Below are 17118 nucleotides of genomic sequence, written 5' to 3' on the forward strand. Positions count from 1 at the left end.
CCCCAGCCAGGATTCAGACCCTGAAGGAACTTCCTGCCCCTGGGGTCAAGATTTAAATCTCTGGGTATCTGGCTCCAGGAGGGTCAGATTTAAATCTCTGCTGCACTGTCTCTACACCTGCCTTCAGCAGCCCGGGACTTTCTAGAAGCTTCTGGCTGGCCTAGCTCCCTCCCGACAGTGGGCACTGCCTACACTATTCCCTCTTGCTGGGCTGTCTGACCTGCTCCCCTTTCTTGGCCAGGCCAACACCTGCCCTTCTTGGTGCACTTACACTTCTTCCAGGAAACTACCTCCAACCCACCACGTGGGCCAGGTGCCCGGCATCAGGTGCACTCCCCAGGGCCCTCCCTGTTACACTGTGCATGTGTCTGCTGGCAGCCGGACCAGCACCTGTCTCTCCAGGAGACAATTTTTGTCAATTTTGTTCATCACTGGGCCCCTGCCTGAGAAGCCACTCTGTTTAAGAAGTGGTTCCTGAATGGCAGATGCCTACTCCAGACCTCTGGGATCAGGGGCTTTCTCCCAAGAGTCTGCAGAGGGAGAAGCATGGATCAGGACCACAGCTGGGAACAGAAAAACCCACAGGAGGCACAGAGTCCAACACCAGCTGCTCCCCTGCCACGGGCACAGGACAGGGGTTGGTGGGTGGAAGGGTGGATGAGGGTGAGTGGGTGTGGGTGAGTCTGTAATAGTGAAGGTCATGCAGAGGCCCCAGTGGGGAGGAAGAGACATGGATGAGTGCCCTGGGGCTCAGGATTTAGAAGGAGAAGGCAGTGTGGGAAGCAGAAGTGGGCGGTGCAAAGCTACAAGAGAAAGAGCCATTATTCAGTTCCCCGTGGAGCAGTCCCTCCAGGTTGGACACTGTCTTTGCAGTTTCTGAGGTCTCTCCCAGAGCCCAGGGCCTCCCTGCCTGCTGGGGCTGGTGCTGGCCAAATGCAACCAGGGTTTTCATGGTGGCCACAGAGGGCAGTCAGCTAGGACTGATGTCTGGACCCCAGGCCCTTGGGCTCCCTCCTGGAGCCAGACGCCCTCCTAGGCAGTGGCCTGGTGACTGGATGGTTCCCACAATCTCCAAGGTTAGGGCTGAAGACTTCCCATTCTGCTTCCTTCTTTCTTTGTCAGGCAGGACCCAAAATCAAGAGCACAAAAGGGGTTCAGTGGCTCTCAAGCTAAATCCCACCCTCAAGAGTTGGGAAGAACTTTCTGAGGTATGCAAAGAATAGCTCACAAGACAGATGTACCTGCTGGCTGTCTGCTCTGGAAACTGAAGCTCCAGATGAGCTTCCCATCTCATCTGATGAGACCTCAGCTCCAGCCACCCCTGGTCCCTGCCTGGGCCTGCTCCTCTTACTGGTTCCACTCCCCTGCCATGCTCTGAAAGCAAGAATTTAGAAGGGGTGGTGTGATCTTGCCAAGGGACTGCCCCACTCTATGGAAACACAGGGGCCGCCCCACTCTATGGAAACACAGGGGCCACAGGGACACCTGGCCTAATGTAGGACCAAGGCCCAGAGGTTGGCGGCTGTGGGCTGGGACAGCTCCCAGCCACTTCCGGACTCTTGGGCCCCCATCTGCTTCCCAGGCATCTGCTTGTGTCCCGGCCCTGTCCTCGCCGGTGCGCCTCAGGCTGTCTCAGGCCCTGCTCTTGGTTGGTGGTTCATCCGCCTTACCACGGTCGCCAGGCTGGGAATGTGTTTGACAGAATTCTCGACCTCCTCTTCAGTCACCTCGACCAGCGTGCAGTTCTCGTCCTCCGATGGCAATGGCTCAGCCCCGTGCCGCGTGACCCAGGGGTGCAGCTTCAACGAATGACAGGAGGGGTGAGGGGCAGGTGTGGCTGCCTCCCAGAAGGTCCTGCCAGCGAGCGGAGCCAAGAAGGGCATGCGGGAGGGAGAGGCAGGGCCTCCGGCCAGGCATGCAGGAGAGCTGGTGAGCCAGGCAGAGGGCAGGTGAGTGAGATGGAAGGAAATGTGGAAAAGCCGAGACAAGAATGGAGGAGCTACGGGGCTGAGGAGCACGTGGACCCCACTCTCCATCTGGTCAGACCTTGGCGGAAGGGACTAGCGCCCATCACTCCCCAGCAACTCTGGCTGATACCTAGAAGCTCCACTCAGAGCAGGCACCAGGCTCCACATCTCACAGAAGGGAAAACAGTGGTCTGGGGAGGCAGTGAGTCCAGCTGGAAGGACCGATCAGGAGGACCCAGGCCAGAGTTGGCCCCCACCCGACTCCTTGGGTCCAAGGCCTTATCTGTGACCTTTTGGGCTGCCCCCTCTTAAGACACCTTTCAGTGCTAGTTACCCAGGTGCCTAGGAGACCTCAAAGCACATCTCAGGATTCCTAAAGGGCCAGATACGTGCTCGTGGCACTGACAGGCGGGTGGCAGATGGATGCGCGTTTCTCCTAAAAGTGTTTTCTGCAACAGGGTAGAATTTGGAAGGTTGGGGAGGTGGAAGTGCCAACAAATTCCCTCCTACTCCCTCACTGCAATTCCTCAAAGGAACTGGCCCACATCTCTGACGGTCAAGTTCAAGGAAAAGACCCAGAGTTTTAGCAGCCAGGGTATGGAGCACACAAAGGCCCCAGATCAGTCCACAGAGGGTAGATGCCCCATCATGGAGCAAGAGCAGGCTGCCTGGTTGACTGGTCACAGAACCACAATCACAGTCACAGTGAACAGAACCCCCAGATCCTCCTCCCACTCCTTGCCAGTCCCTGGTAGCCCAGAGGCCCAGGGCAGCAGTGTGGAAGAGGGTGTTATGCTGTGGACAAAGGGGCGTAGGGCTTGGCCGAGGCAGGGTGGAGCCAACAATTCCAAGCACAGGATGCAGGCTGAACCTGGGGTGTCAGCCTCTGGGGCTAGCAGTGTCTCCCAGGTACCTTGATTTCCGGCACCACAATCCTCGACTCTGGGTTCTTGTCCAACATACGGGTGATCAGGTCCTTTAAGTCCTCGGCTATGTCAGGCCTGGGGTGCAGACATCAGAGGTAGGAGACAGAACGCACAGGACTGCCAAAGACTCAGACCGGGAGAAGAAGGGCAGATGGGCAACACTCACTGGTCTGGGAACTCCAAGGCCTGACTCTTGATCTTACTGTGTAAACTCATGATCCGCTCATCCATGAACGGGCACTGTAAAAAGAGGCCAGGGAGAGAGTAGTAGTGACCAGCTGCCACCTCTGTCCTTCAGAGGCCACCGTGATGTGCCACTCCCCATGAGTTACAGCAGAGACATCAACAGCCCTGGCCCAGTCTGGGGAAGGAGAGTTCCCATCCTCTCAAGTTCTAGAAAGACCAGGGATGTCCTAAGAGACAAAAGCAATCTGGCCCAGGCTCTGCAGGAGATCTTTTGTGACCAACACTTAATCTGCTATCCCCCTACCCAGCATGATCTTCCCAGGGACACTTGCATGGTTTGTTCTCTTCGTCATACAGGTGCCTGACAAGCTCACCTTCCCTGCCCACCCCATTCCTGCCAATCATGTCCTCCCCATCACCTCTCCACTGGAACATCAGCTCCAGGAGGGCAGGGATTTGTGTCTGTCTTGCCCACTGTGGACTCGCCAGTGTCCAGGACATTCCTGACACAAGGCATGGCCTCAGTTCATGAATACTGACATTATCTCTCTCCATCCCCTCAGAAACCAAAAGGAATAATAAGTACTGGGCTGAGGGCAGAGATCAGTGGTAGAGCATGTGATCAGCATGCGTTCAATCTCCAGGACCCAAAAAGAAAAGAAACAGGCTGGGGTTGGGGCTCAGGGGTAGAGCTCTTGCCTAGCATGCAGAAGGCACTGGGTTCAATCCTCAGCACCACATAAAAAAACTAAATAAAAGAAAATAAGAGTATCGTGCTCATCTACAACAAAAAAATATTTTAAAATAAAAAGAAAAGAAACAATAAGTATTAAGCTCATTTTACAGAGGAGAAAAACATTAGTTCAGAAAGGTCACATGCCCTAGGAGCACAGAGTGGGCTTTTCACCTCAATGGGACTTTGCACCACCTCCCAGGTGACAAATCAACCCTCACCAGGTAGAGGGTCTGACCCCAGAGAATCTGGTTCTGCATGCTGGGAAAAAAAGAACTCTGGGGCTGGAGATATAGCTCAGTTGGTGGAGTGCTTACCTAGCATGCCCAAGGCTCTGGGTTCAATCCCCCGTACCACCACCAAAAAAAAAAAAAAAAAAAAAATACAACTGACACAGCACACTGAGAAGGTGGGAAAGGACAAAGTCACCCACTCCACTTCCAAGGAAAACTACCTTGTTAAGAGTAGTGGCTTGACATAGGAGTGTGGGTCTCAGTGTCTGCTGGGCAGAATACATTAGGAACAGAACACCAAAGAGCTATACATTTCATTGTACATAAATTGTCCCTCCAAGGTGGGGTAGCAACCACAGATAAAATGGAGTTCTTTTTTTTTGATAACAAGGATTGAATCCAGGGGGTCACATCCCCAGCCCTTTTTAAATTTTTATTTAGAGTCAGGGTCTTGTAGAGTTGCTTAAGGCCTTGGTAAATTGCTGAGGCTGGCTTTGAACTCAAGATCCACCTGCCTCAGCGTCCTAAGCTGTTGGGATTACAGGCGTGCGCCACTGCACTCAGCTAAATATGGAGTTCTAGTTAATGACTGCCTTCTAAAGCACTTGGAAGAAGGGCAGAGGTGCTAGCCATCTTGTAATGCACTAAAAAATAAGATGGTGGAGTGATGGAGAGCCACATGATAAACTAGGTAGAGTGAAACATTCACGGCAGACTCCAGTGGTAGAGCAGATCCTGGGTATTTATGCACAATTTTTTCACCTTTGTCATGTGACTGAAAATTTTCTAAACAAATCCTGGTGGGGGGTAAGGGCAGATAGTTACAAACTCCCTACTGTGCACAGAACCAGGTTCTTTTGTTTTTTTTTAATTTTATTTATTTATTTATATGTGGTGCTAACAATCGAACCCACTGCCTCACACGTGCTAGGCAAATGCTCTACCACTGAGCCACAGCCCCAGCCCAGAACTAGATCCTTAAGCTTTCTTCAATAGGAGCACCAACTCACAAAAGGGAAAATTTCACATTTTTATTGCTCTCATAATCAAACTGAACTTCACAGTTAGAAAGAGAAGCCCCTAAACACCAATAATATTGAAACCACCACCACAACAAGAGTCACAATGACAAAAAGACAGATTAGCACTTCCTAAGTCAAAAATGTCAAATGAGGGCTGGGGTTGTGGCTCAGTGGTAGAGCGCTTGCTTAGCATGTGTGAGGCACTAGGTTTGATTTTCAGCATCACATAAAAAATAAATAAATAAAGATATTATGTCCATCCATAGCTAAAAAAAAAAACAAAAAACATCAAATGGATTTTAATTCCCATTCCAGTCCTGTCCTCGACAATAGGGTCTCAGCACACCCTAATAAAAAGATGCTCAAAGCAGTATGTGGCAAAGGAGGAACGAACGCAGTTATTGATTAGTGATGCCTGTCTCGAGTCCAGGGGTGGGGAGAGGTGGTGTATTTGTTGTGTTTGCCCTAAAGTTACCAACTACCTGCACACTCCAGTCTGCCAGTCCTTCTGTTCTCTCAGACCATTTTTTTCACGGATCTGAGTATCATATATAAATAGGTATATCTAGGTGGGCTTCCTTTTTCATATTCATATCTAGTCATGGAAATAAATAACTTTCAAATGAATAAGTGTTATCTCCCTGCAAGGGTGACCATTAGTCCAGAGAATCACCCAGCAGCACTCAGGAGACAGGACACCCACCCTCTTACCTGGCCAAAGACAAAGCAGTACAGCGTCACACCCATGGCCCAAACATCCAAGGCCTGCAAGAAAAAAAGAGCTTAGCAGGTGTGGCCAGGGGCAGGGAAGGGCATCTCCTGCTTTTGCTTGTCCAGCATCCCTTAGAGAAACACCTCTTCTCCACTCTCAGTCCGTGCAGCTGGGGAGGGCCTGATTTCGTCCCCTAACCTCTTTAGAGAGCACATGATCCAGGCATGGCCAATGAGAGCACTATTCTCCAGCTACAGGATGGTCCAAGGATGGGCATGTGACCCACACTTGGCCAATTGTAACCAGCCCGAGTTCTTGCTGTGCTCTTTAGAAAGAGGAATGCTCTTGCTACTAAGGTTGGTCAGCTGAAAGTAGCCTGGAGCTGCTGGTGCCTGATCCACTGCAGAGGAAACCAACTCAGGAACACAGTCAGAAGACGGAGAAAGACAAATTCCTCTCTGCATAACTGTATCTGGCAGAGCCCAAAGTCACATGTACCCACTCTCAGCTGTACAACCCAATGGATTTGCTATTTAAGCTCAGCTGAGTTAAATTTCTACCACTTACAACAAAAATGACCCTAACACAGGAAGAACTCAGCAGTTCAGGCAGGTCCAAACCTACCTTCCCAGAGAAGATCTTGCGGGTCTCTGAGAGCGACTCAGGAGCCATGAAGGCAGGTGTGCCCACGGTGTTGGACAGGAGGGCATCACTGCCCTTGAACTCATTGCTCACACCAAAGTCAGCAATCTTGATGTGCCCATCTTCTCCAACCAGGAGGTTGGAAGGCTTGATGTCCCGGTGGATGATCTTCTGGTAGTGTACTGGGGTAGGGTGGCACCAATGGAAGAAAGGGGGCAAGAAAACCCTATGAGGATCTGCATGTGGCCACACAGTTCAGAGACACCACATGACATCACCTGGTGCCTCCTTTGCCACGGGCCCAGATCTTTCCCAAACTTCCCCTCCCAAACCTGCTGAGCACCTCCATTCCCTGAAAGATAAGTGAGGAAGTGTCTTCAAAGAATACCCATTCTCAAAAGGACGCCATTCTCAAACAGCAATTGCCTATACAGGTGACTGTGTGCGGAAAGTTTTTGTTGAGTTTGGTTCCCTGCTAGGAGACTCAAGACTCATGGCAATACCAATGGCCAATACACATTCACCAGATCAACAATGACCGGAGCTGCCTGATTTGAAGTGGGAACCGAAAACCAGAATTAAGGACTTGGCTCATGGTTTCTGTCTGAGTGTCAGCTGATGGCACTGGACAGTGCTATAGTCTGGAAGCCCCAAGTGTAGTTTCTGGGGTGGTGATGATAAAGATCATGGTATCAACAAGAATGGAGTATGCCATTGTTGGGCACCCAGTCCTGGGCTTAGCTCTGGGCTAAATGGGTCACATTTATCCCAATTAAACCTCACAATGATCTTATGTGACAGGCAGGGATAAGAATGGAAAAGTTTAACAACAAGGAGTAGAAAGGACACCTATCAATCAGAGCCACTGATGTAAGATCTCAACCCTGGTGAGAAATACTTTGTCTCCATTTTACAGATGAGAAAACTTACGTTGCAGGAGGTTAACAGGACCCCGGTCCCAGGGTCCTTGGGAGGAATAAGAGATGAGGCAGGTAGCACCCCTAACAATGCCTGGTTCACATGGAACACGCTAAAGAAACGCTCATGCTTACTATTGCTCTTCATTTTTTGTAAGTGGCAGGAAGAAGGGCTTACCCCAGGACTGCTATCTGAAGCTGTCCCTTCCTCTGCAGTTCACACAACTTTGCTTCCTGCCTACTTCTTTGAACACCAGGAGGGACATAAGACAATTCCCACTTTCTGCCTACCAGCTGGGAATGCTGACCACCCCTGGGTCAGTGTCCTCTCGAGACCCCACTTACGGTACTCAATGCCTTTGATCAGATCCTGGAAGTAGAAACGAGCCTGGTCTTCGGACAGGGGTTTGAGCGTGGGCACGTCCATCACGGGCCTGAGAAGTCAACACATGTGACACACAGACCAACCTGCTGGCCCTCACCCCCTCTCCCCAGAAAAGCCCAGCACAGCCTCCCTCAGCCTCACAGGTCATGAAGCCTCGGGCATCACACCTGGGAGCAGGGACACTCACCCTTGGTTGACAAGTTCAAACACTGCAAGGATAAGAAAGGCATCAATTGTTACCTTGGGAAACTGGAAATTCACCTCCCTCCCCACGCTCCCCACCTCCTGCCCACCTCCAGAAACCCCAAGCAGCACAGGAACCAACGCTGGGGAGCCAGAGAGACAGCCAGCCCACACACCCGAGCTGCTCAACGTCCTGCTTTGCCAAGTTCAACCAGACTTGTCGTCCCCAGGACGCCAGCCTGGCTTTACTGCTGGTGCTCAAGAGGGCCAAGGATCCATGGGTGAAGCAACAAAGCAGGGGGGAAGGAAGCAGGGCGGGGGCTCCTGAGCTCCCTCCTGTCCCCGCACCTGCACCTTGGAGGTCCCAGGGATGTGACGGACACTCCTCTGTCACACCCAGAACTTCAGGCACCATGTGCCTGAGTTCAGGCAGAGCTGCTGCAACTCCAGGCTGTGCTGAGAAGCTCGGCCTTTCCTGCCTTGGTTATTTACGTCTTCACTTACAAGTTCCATGGATTTCTGCACCTTCCTCCCACCCAGCCAGCACCATAAGTCAGTCGGCTGGGGGAAGCTGGCCTGTTGAAACAGGTCTATTTTCAGTCACCAATAGTTCAGCTACTCCTGGGGCTGAGTGGTGGGTGGGAATTTTAACCTCCAGAAATATAGGTCGCACTGTCTGCCTTTTGAAGGTCAGACCTGTGGTTCAAAACCTTTCCTGAGATTTTACCTTACCTGGCCGGCCTGTCCTCAGCACATATGGCCGAGGTGGAAAGTAAGAAGTTACTGTGTGGGGATTTTCCAAACAGCTAGAATCATTCGGAGTTAGCATGGCTCCTTTCCCGCTGCCGCCCAAGGACTGGAAAGCTGTCCATGCGACTGCCTGGCTCAAGCAGCTTGGAAAAGTCCTTCGTGAAGCTTGGGCCACACTCCACACCCATTCCTCTCCTCCGCCTGCTCAAAACTCCACAATGACGCCCAGCCAGCTCAGAGTCAAAGTCAAATTCTTTTTTTCTTTTTTTGGTACTGCAAATTGAATCCAGGGGCACTTAACCACTGAGTCACATCCCCAGCCCTTTTTTATATTTTATTTAGACACAGGGTTTTGCTAAGCTGCTTAGGGCCTTGCTAAATTGCTGAGGCTGCTTTGAACTTGTGATCCTCCTGCCTCAGCCTCCCAAGCTTCTGGGCGCCACAGTGCCCAGCCAAATTTTTACAATGGTATAAATGCCCTCTGCCACCTGGTTCCCACTCTCCTGCCTAGATGTCCCCTCAGAAGTCATTCGAGTTCCCATCCCCCAATCTGGAACTCCCAGCTCCTCTTACCCTTCTGAGGGTTTGTTATTTTTTTATAGCGTCCTCACCTTCAAAGTCTACACATAACACTTAGGTGAATGTCCCAAGTTTGTTCCTGACACATTGCAATGTTTGTTGAGTGAACAAAGGACCTCCTCAGAAACAGCCTGAAGCCATCTGGAGTGGATTCTAAGAAAATAATGCCAGGGTGCCATTCTGGGTGCAAACGCCTGGTCCAGCCTCCTCCAGCCGCGCTCCCTCACCTACTAGGTTTATAACTGGATGAATACAGATCGGTGTAAATAATTATTTATTCAATGTTTTTCTTGAAGTCAAATTGGTTTCTGATCTTTCCAGCCTTGCTGAAGATAATAACTAAACCATGAGTTTAGTGTACTGGTTATAGTTTTTCCTGTACAATTTTGAATTAAATGCAGAAAAAACAGTGTTTAAAATGTTTTCATTGTACCACCCCAAACTGTCTCACATACTTTCTGTTTGCATGTTTATTTGGTGCTGGGGATTGAAACTAGGGTTGCTCTACCAGAGTTCCTTTTTTTTTTTTTTTTTTTTTTAATTTTTTAATTTTTGGACAGGGTCTTGTTAAGTCATCCAGGCTGGCCTTGAACTTGCGATCCTCTCACCTCAGTCTCCCAAGTAGCTGGGATTACAGGAGTGGGTGACTGCACCCAGTGTCTGACTGGTTTCGAAAGGAAGTCAAAGTTCTAAGATTCAAATGTGGGCTGCGTGAGATGCTCTCAAGGAACAGGGGTAACTCCCTGTTGGGTCCTGGATCAGGTAAGAGAACATCCTCACTAAGTGATGCACTTCAGTACGCAGGGTCCTGAGTGCTGAGCTGCCTATTTTACTTTCAAATGGTTTGGCAAAATAGAAACAGCAGAGGAGAGAGCAAGGCCGATCAAGTCAACATGACAAAGTTAACTGCTGAACCCGCGGCAGGTAGACGGCTATTCCCTGGACTATTCCCTGGATGGCTATTCCTTTTCTGTAGGCTTAACATTTTCATAATAAAAACCTATAGAGGGCAAATGAAAAAATAATGTCCTAAGCAACAACAGCATCCTTAGGAGGGAACCACAGCAGCGACCTTAGGGGAAGTCATGCCCTGAGCTGCTTTCAAACCAGACTCATGACTTTCTGAGCACTCCCTGTGTAGACCAGGGTCACTGTGTGGCCCTCCAGGAGACTTCTGATCCCGGCAGGGCCTGCCACACCCCCTGCCCTCATCTCCTTGGTCCTTCTCCAGGCTGTCATCTGTGCATGCTCAAAACACACAGGCTCACCTGATGGCCCACCCAAGTTGGACGTCCCTGGTACCAGACCTGTCAGTCACACAATCCTGAGCCAACAGTCTGCAGTCCACTTTTTAGTGGGTTCCGTCCTTCCCTCCTCAGCACTGATGAGAGCTGACAGAGCTGGCTCATGTCCTGTTTGTTTTTTTAATGGGGTCTCTGAGGACACACCGAGTCCTCTTATTTCTGTGTCCAGTGCTCGAAACCTTTGGTCCCCCTGACTAAGGCCCCAAATGCCTCTCCCCGCTCTACTCAGACACAGCCACGATTTTCTTGAACGTGCTAAGCTCGTGCAGCCTCAGGGCCTTTCCACCGGCTGTTCCCTCTGTCTGGAATGCCATTCCCCAAATGTAACAGGGCTGTGTCCTTGACACTCAAGTACTGAGTGGCCTGTCCACCACTCTCTCTCTGATCACCCTGATCTCCCTCAAAGCGCCTGAAGTCCTCTGGTTTGTCTGTTTGTTGACACTGTCTTCCCTGACTACATGAGACCAGGGGCCTCCTTGTTCTTACTTCCCCCAGAATCCTTTGTGCCTAGAAGAGCACTCAGCATATAGTAGGTGTTCAATAAAGATTTGCAAATGAATAGGAGATGCGGATTTTAATAGTCTCAGCAAGAATTCCCTTCCACCTCCTGCTCTGAGCCAGGGATGTGGCCTTCTGTAGAGCTCACTGCAGGGTCCCGCTGGACCAGGAAAGGAGGAGCTGTCTTTGGTAGGACATGGCTGGGGCATGGCTGCCTTGAAAGGACACCTGGAAACTGGCAGGTACAACTGCCTAAGTGAGAGAAGCAGAAGGAAAGGGATCTCTTACCCATGTACAGATGGTCCTCATTGGGGTCATCCAGGACCTGTTGGCACAGCCACCAGGAACAAGCCAGGACACAGAGCAGGGCAGGGGAGAGGACAGAGAGAACAGACATGAGCAGGAGGAAGCAGATGGAAGGCATCGGAGAAATCCTCAGTTTGAGAGCCAAACAGCTACCCACAGAGTAAGCAGCCCCACCCAGTCCTCAAGGGTCCCAAACACGTAGACAGGAGGTTACCACAGGGAGCGGCAGACCCTCCTCTGTGCACTGTGGCACATGTGGGTGAGAATCCAGTCCACCCCCAGGAGACACAGACTGGCCTTCAGGATGAAATTCAGATCCCATCTGGGCTCCACTGGCACCTCCATGAGGTGGCCTTATCCCTCCCCACCCCAGCAGGAAACACGTTGCCTGCCGAACTGCCTCCCTCGATGGACAGGCACAGGTGTGACCACCTGATTATGTCAGTGGTGTCCCATACAGGGTTGGGCACGTTGTAGGTGCTCAGGAGACACCTGATGAATAAACAAGCCACCAGACTGGCAGAGTCTTGTTAGGCAAAGACCAGACACCACAGAGCAGTGGGGAGAAGGGAGGTCCTGCCAGGACTCAGCATCACTTGCAAACCAAGTGCCCCCAGGGCTTCCTCTAAAATGGACAATTCCAGCATTGGAGTTGAGAGCACAGAGTTCAGCAGGCATGACGGAAAGGGATGCACCCAGGCAGAGCCGGGTTGCCCATCTGGAGCCCTGTGCCCCACCCTGCAGGCAAGTCAGACCCAGGCCTTGTTCACCTTGGGTTCAGGGTCTGTGTGGGCCCTGGGCAAGGTGTGGTAGTGGCCTCCCACCTACCAAAGGCCGGGACACGCTCCCCAGAGGCCTCAGCCCTTTGCACACGATATTTCTCCCTCCTCCCCACCCCGCCCACAATGCTCTTCCCTATCTCCAACTGGGAACAGCCAGAGCCACCTCTGACACCGCCTCCTCTGAGGAGCCTCCCCAGCCCTCCAGGCTGAGCTGGCTGCTCGGCTGCTCTGCTGCACACCTCCCGGCCCACAGCACCTTACTGCACCCAGTTCACAAGATGCCGGGTGCCCCACATGTGACCCGGGGCCCTCTGGAGGTTCCCAAGGCACGTTCAGGGAGCCTACTAGGTGAAAGCTGTTTTCACTTTGAAGCTAAGGCAGTGTGGTCTGTCCTCAGCCCCATCCTCCCTAGCACACAAGGATTTCCAGGTGCCAAGGCGAGTACTGCCACAGCAGCAGCCTTGAGAATCCAGGTGGCTCCTGCTACGCCAAACATCACTTAAAAAACGTGCAAAGATAAGAAACCATGTCACTTGTCTTTTTTGTTCCAGAAAATATTTTCATAAAAATACATTACTCATGTTCACATAGGACAGGATTACTGTTTTTTGTTGCTGTTGTTTGTCGCACCAGGGACTGAGCCCGGGGCACTCTACCACTAAGTTATACACCCAGTCCCTTTTGTTTTTTCATTTTGAGACAGGGTCTCGCTAAGGTTGTTGAGGCTAGCCTCAACTTTGTAATCCTCCTGCCTCAGCTTCCGAAGTTGTTGGGATTACATGGTGTGCCAGAGCGCCTGGCAAAATTATTGCTGTTTTTAAATGAATTCATAAACAGTTTTTAAATGTCTCATTTTACATTCTTATGTGGTAAGTATGAATAAATACAACCTGCTTAGACCACAGTGATTTGGGGTTCTTCAATTTTTTTTTTTTTACATTTTTGTTGTTGTAGATGGACACAATGCCTTTATTTTATTTGTTTATTTTTATGTGGTGCTAAGGATTGAACCCAGTGCCCCACACCTGCTAGGCAAGTGCTCTGTCACTGCACTGTGACCCCAGCCCCTCTTCAATTATTATTTTTAATTTTTTTCATTCTCACTACTGCACGTACTTGAATTATTATTTCCAAATTCTATTTTGTTTTCAGAGGCATTTGGCTGCGTCTCGTTTTCTCGCCCTTCTCTCAAGCGTTTTCCATCAGAAGAGTCCACATACGGATCTTCCACTTTCTCTGTGCGGCTCTCAATTTTGCCACCTGCAGCATCTTGGGCATCTCTTTCCCAGTGAGATCCTCCTTCGCTTTGTCATGGTGCCCAAGTACCAATCCTTTTTGCAAAGTTCTCTCTTCAGCTGAAGAGGAGTGCTACCAGCCAGGGGAGTACTGGGAGCTGTCCACTTTAATTCTGCTCCACATCTGATCTTTTATAACCAGCAAGAGTAGAATCTTGTTTTAGGATCCTATGGTCGTAAGATGGAGCACAGCTGGAGAAGCTGGAGGAGCTACAACCTCTTTTATTCACAAAGATGCTTGAAATCTTCATCACGTTCTTTATTTTTTAATTTTATTTTTTAAATATTTCTTTAAGTTGTCAAGGGATCTTTTAATGTATTTATGTATGTGGTGCTGAGGATCAAGCCCAGGGCCTCGCGCATGCCGGGCAAGCACTCTACCACTAAGCCACGACTCCAGCCCCTTATCAAGCTCTTTAATTATTACATAGGTGGTATCTCTTAGTGTGTAGGCTCTTTGCCTAAAAAGATGGTCCAGGGTCTCTGTTTGGATTGTATTTTAAAGCATTATTACAGATTAGGTCAATATCAAGGGAAAGCTTTTATAATAGAGGGTAGGATTTACTTCGCAGCTGAACACCTTTCCTCTCTTGTACTTCACTAAGTCTCCTCCTTTGAAATCTGGCAGGTTCTGTGACAGTTTTGACCCATGGAATGTGGTAGAAGTGGTTCTGTGCCATGTTCTGGCTGGAAGAGATCAGAGGTTTCCCCTTCTGTCTTTCTAAGTGCTCACACAGGGAAATCAATGTCATGTAAGAAGTTCAAGTACTCTACAAGGAAGCCCATAATGGCTATGGGAAAAGCCATTATTTTTAAACTCAAAGGAGTCTTGAGATTAAGATTATGAGCACTGCTGATCTGCAGCTGGGGTTGGCAAAGGTCAGTCTGCAGGCCAAATACAACCTACATCTGCTTCTGTAAATAAGGTTTTATTGGAATTTATATAACCGTGTGGCTGCTTTTGCACAACTACCCATAGTTGGGGTAGTAGAAAGGGAGCCAGCTTCAGAGACAGACATGAGCGAGGGCAAGCCTGAGTGGCCCTCAACCTCTATTTCTCCATCTGTAAAATGGGAGTAAGGAGGGTGAGCAACAGTAACAACTGTGAGAGAGCCTGAAGCAAAAGACTGCTTGGCTCTGCAGAATGCTGGGCTGGGTTGTGTGACTTGGTTCTCCCTGAAAACCAGTGATGAAGCATCTGGGTATTCACAAAGCGAGGCTGGCCCTCAATGCCCCTCCCTCACTGCCCCCTCCACACCCCCACCTCACCTCCACCAGCTTCACCACGTTGGGGTGATCCAGCTTCTTCAGGATGGCAATTTCCTGGTACACCTGCTCAATGGGGCCGCGGGGCTGGATGCAGCCTCCAGGGGCAGGCCGAGTACCTCGGGGTGGGGGGCGTCCTGGAGGAGACACAAGGCAGCCTGGGTCAGGGCGACTCCCCTGCAGAGGGGAAGACCTCAGCAGGGCTGGAGCAGCTTTAAACAGCCTCCTCTTCTGTCTCTGCTGCTGGAATTCAGTAATCCTGTCCTTCCTGTCACAAGCCCCAAACAGCGTCAAGATGAGCAGTAGTTCACTGAGATCACAGGCCCTGCTCAGCTATCTCAATATCCCAGGGCAAGTCCATCACTCCCCCTCTGGGACTTGGTTTTCCCACTTCATGAAATGGACACATACATCATCCTTCACCTCCCTGATTCATGGAAATAGCAGATACACAGAGACCAGGAGCGGAAAGGAAGTAAAGGTCAAGGAGAGAAAAGAAAACATTCTGCCGTTGGCTCACTGCTTGGCCTGCAGTGAATGCCAGTGACAAGGTCACAGGATGTGAAGGCTCAGAATCAAAGCACCGATCATGCCACAGTGATGGGAAAGCTCACAAATACACCCACATGACCTTCGTAAATGTTCTTAAATGAAAACGAACACAGAACGTCAGCAGGAGGCCCAGCACTGTCTCCAGGGAAGCCCTGGAGGGAGGGGTAACTTCTAGAGGACACCGTTCTGTGGGCTCTGCTCTGTGCTGTCCCAGCCCTGCAGCTCAGAACACAGGCCCCAGCCCACCGCACTCACGTGGAAAGCCGGCCTGGCGAATGAGCTTCTTTTTGGACAGCACCTTCATCGCCTGCAGAAGACAAGACTCCAGCTCCAGGTAAAGTTGCGAGGCAGGAGGGTGAGGGAAGCTTCCCTCCACACCAAGGCCTGCCCAACCTCCTGGCGCCATGGCAGCCTGGGGACACTGCGGTGAGCTCACCAACTGAGGGGGTCCAAGCCTTTGACTCCCCGCCCCGAATCAAAGCTGAGCGGCTGCAGTGATGGCGAGGGGTACGATGGCTGCTGAACACGGGGGAACCAAGGGCCAAGGAACACCTCTTCCAAGGGCACATGCTTGGCACTGTCAGAGCCAGGTGCAAACCACCCTGGGCCAACTCCAAAGCCTGGCCACAGGCCGTCTGTCCAGCCACTGCCCTGTGCCCGGTGCCACGGCGGAGGCAGGACGCGTCACTTCACCTCCCCTCTGTAACACGGGCACACAGCTCCCTTCTGAATGCCCTAAGAAGGCGAGTCACTGGATCCCTTCCCGGGAGCTGAGCACAGGAAGAGGGCTCTGCTATGGGCAGGGGGTGGAGGGTGGGGGGACACTCACATAGTACGTGTTGTCGTTTTCATTGTAGGCCAACTTGACCACGCCATAGGAGCCCTGGGCGAAGGGAGAAGCCCGTGACACTGCTGCACAATGAGGAACCTAACACCAGCTCGTAAACCACAGCCTACTGGTCAAATGTGCCCTATAACTGTATTTTGTTGGACCTATAGTTTTTACAAAGTTTGAATTAACTGACAACATTTGAAGATTTTATATAAAAACCCATATCTCTGGCTTCTTTTGGGAAAAAAAAAAAAAAAAATCGGAGGTCTAACCATATGTAGATCTCATTTCCATAACGGTTCACCACAGACCTCACTGCTCCCCACTCTCATACCTAGCCTGCCTTGCTCACAGGGCCCTTGTTTCCATAACTGAATGGTTCGCCATAGTCCTCGCTGCTCCCTACTACCTTCCACCCACATGCCACACCCACTTATATCACTAACCTGTTTTCTACTGGCATTTGGGCTTCTGACCCTGCAATAATACTGCTCACTGGTTGAAACAAAAGAAAAATAAAGATGTGAGAGTAACTTAAGGAGGAAAAAAGTCCACTCATGTGATGCGTACCATCACCACAGCCATATGGGATTGCTCTGGGAGCTTTCTGAGCTTTTGCAGAAACATATATATATATTTTTTTTTTTTTTTGCAGTGCTGGGAATTGAACCCAGGGCCTATGCTTGACAGGCAAGCACTCTACTAATTGATCTATATCCCCAGCCCTCATATTTAATTTTAAGATACAAAAAAAAAAAAACCACTAGACCATTAATGACCCCACCCCACCAGCCTTGCCTCCAAAGAATCCTCTCTGCTTTCCACTCTGCTAAGCTCCCTCCACAATGCCTGAAACGTCACTGGTTGAGGTGGAAAACCAGCCGTGCTGCTGGGGTATTTACCTTTCCAATTTCGTCCTTTAGCGTGTACTGATTTAGCTGCACACAGTCCTAGAAAAAAAGTAGAGACAAGGGAAATAAATTCTAGGTTTGCAACAGATACATTTTCCACAAACTAAATACACACACACCCAACCAGGATTCAAATG

The 17118-nt window shown here is 50.5% G+C and overlaps 1 protein-coding gene across 11 annotated transcripts in view; it reads right to left on the reverse strand.

Annotated features, from left to right (window-relative positions):
- Window positions 1-17118, reverse strand: part of CAMKK2 (calcium/calmodulin dependent protein kinase kinase 2) — a 60140-nt gene that overhangs the window by 23119 nt on the left and 19903 nt on the right. For 8 of the 11 annotated variants that reach the window (XM_079149556.1, XM_079149557.1, XM_079149562.1 and 5 more), the window contains 12 exons: window positions 16973-17020; window positions 16068-16121; window positions 15494-15545; window positions 14690-14823; window positions 11326-11362; window positions 7911-7932; window positions 7684-7772; window positions 6404-6603; window positions 5779-5832; window positions 3060-3133; window positions 2881-2968; window positions 1671-1799 (listed from right to left, as the gene is read on the reverse strand). In XM_079149556.1, the coding sequence (XP_079005682.1) occupies window positions 1671-1799; window positions 2881-2968; window positions 3060-3133; window positions 5779-5832; window positions 6404-6603; window positions 7684-7772; window positions 7911-7932; window positions 11326-11362; window positions 14690-14823; window positions 15494-15545; window positions 16068-16121; window positions 16973-17020 (981 nt within the window). The remainder of the gene's footprint in view (window positions 1-1670; window positions 1800-2880; window positions 2969-3059; window positions 3134-5778; window positions 5833-6403; window positions 6604-7683; window positions 7773-7910; window positions 7933-11325; window positions 11363-14689; window positions 14824-15493; window positions 15546-16067; window positions 16122-16972; window positions 17021-17118) is intronic. The other 3 variants (XM_079149560.1, XM_079149555.1, XM_079149558.1) reach the window with 1 other exon arrangement.

The sequence above is a fragment of the Sciurus vulgaris genome, assembly GCF_902686455.1.
Source record: "Sciurus vulgaris genome assembly, chromosome: 8".
In the NCBI taxonomy this organism is placed as follows: Eukaryota; Metazoa; Chordata; class Mammalia; order Rodentia; family Sciuridae; genus Sciurus; species Sciurus vulgaris.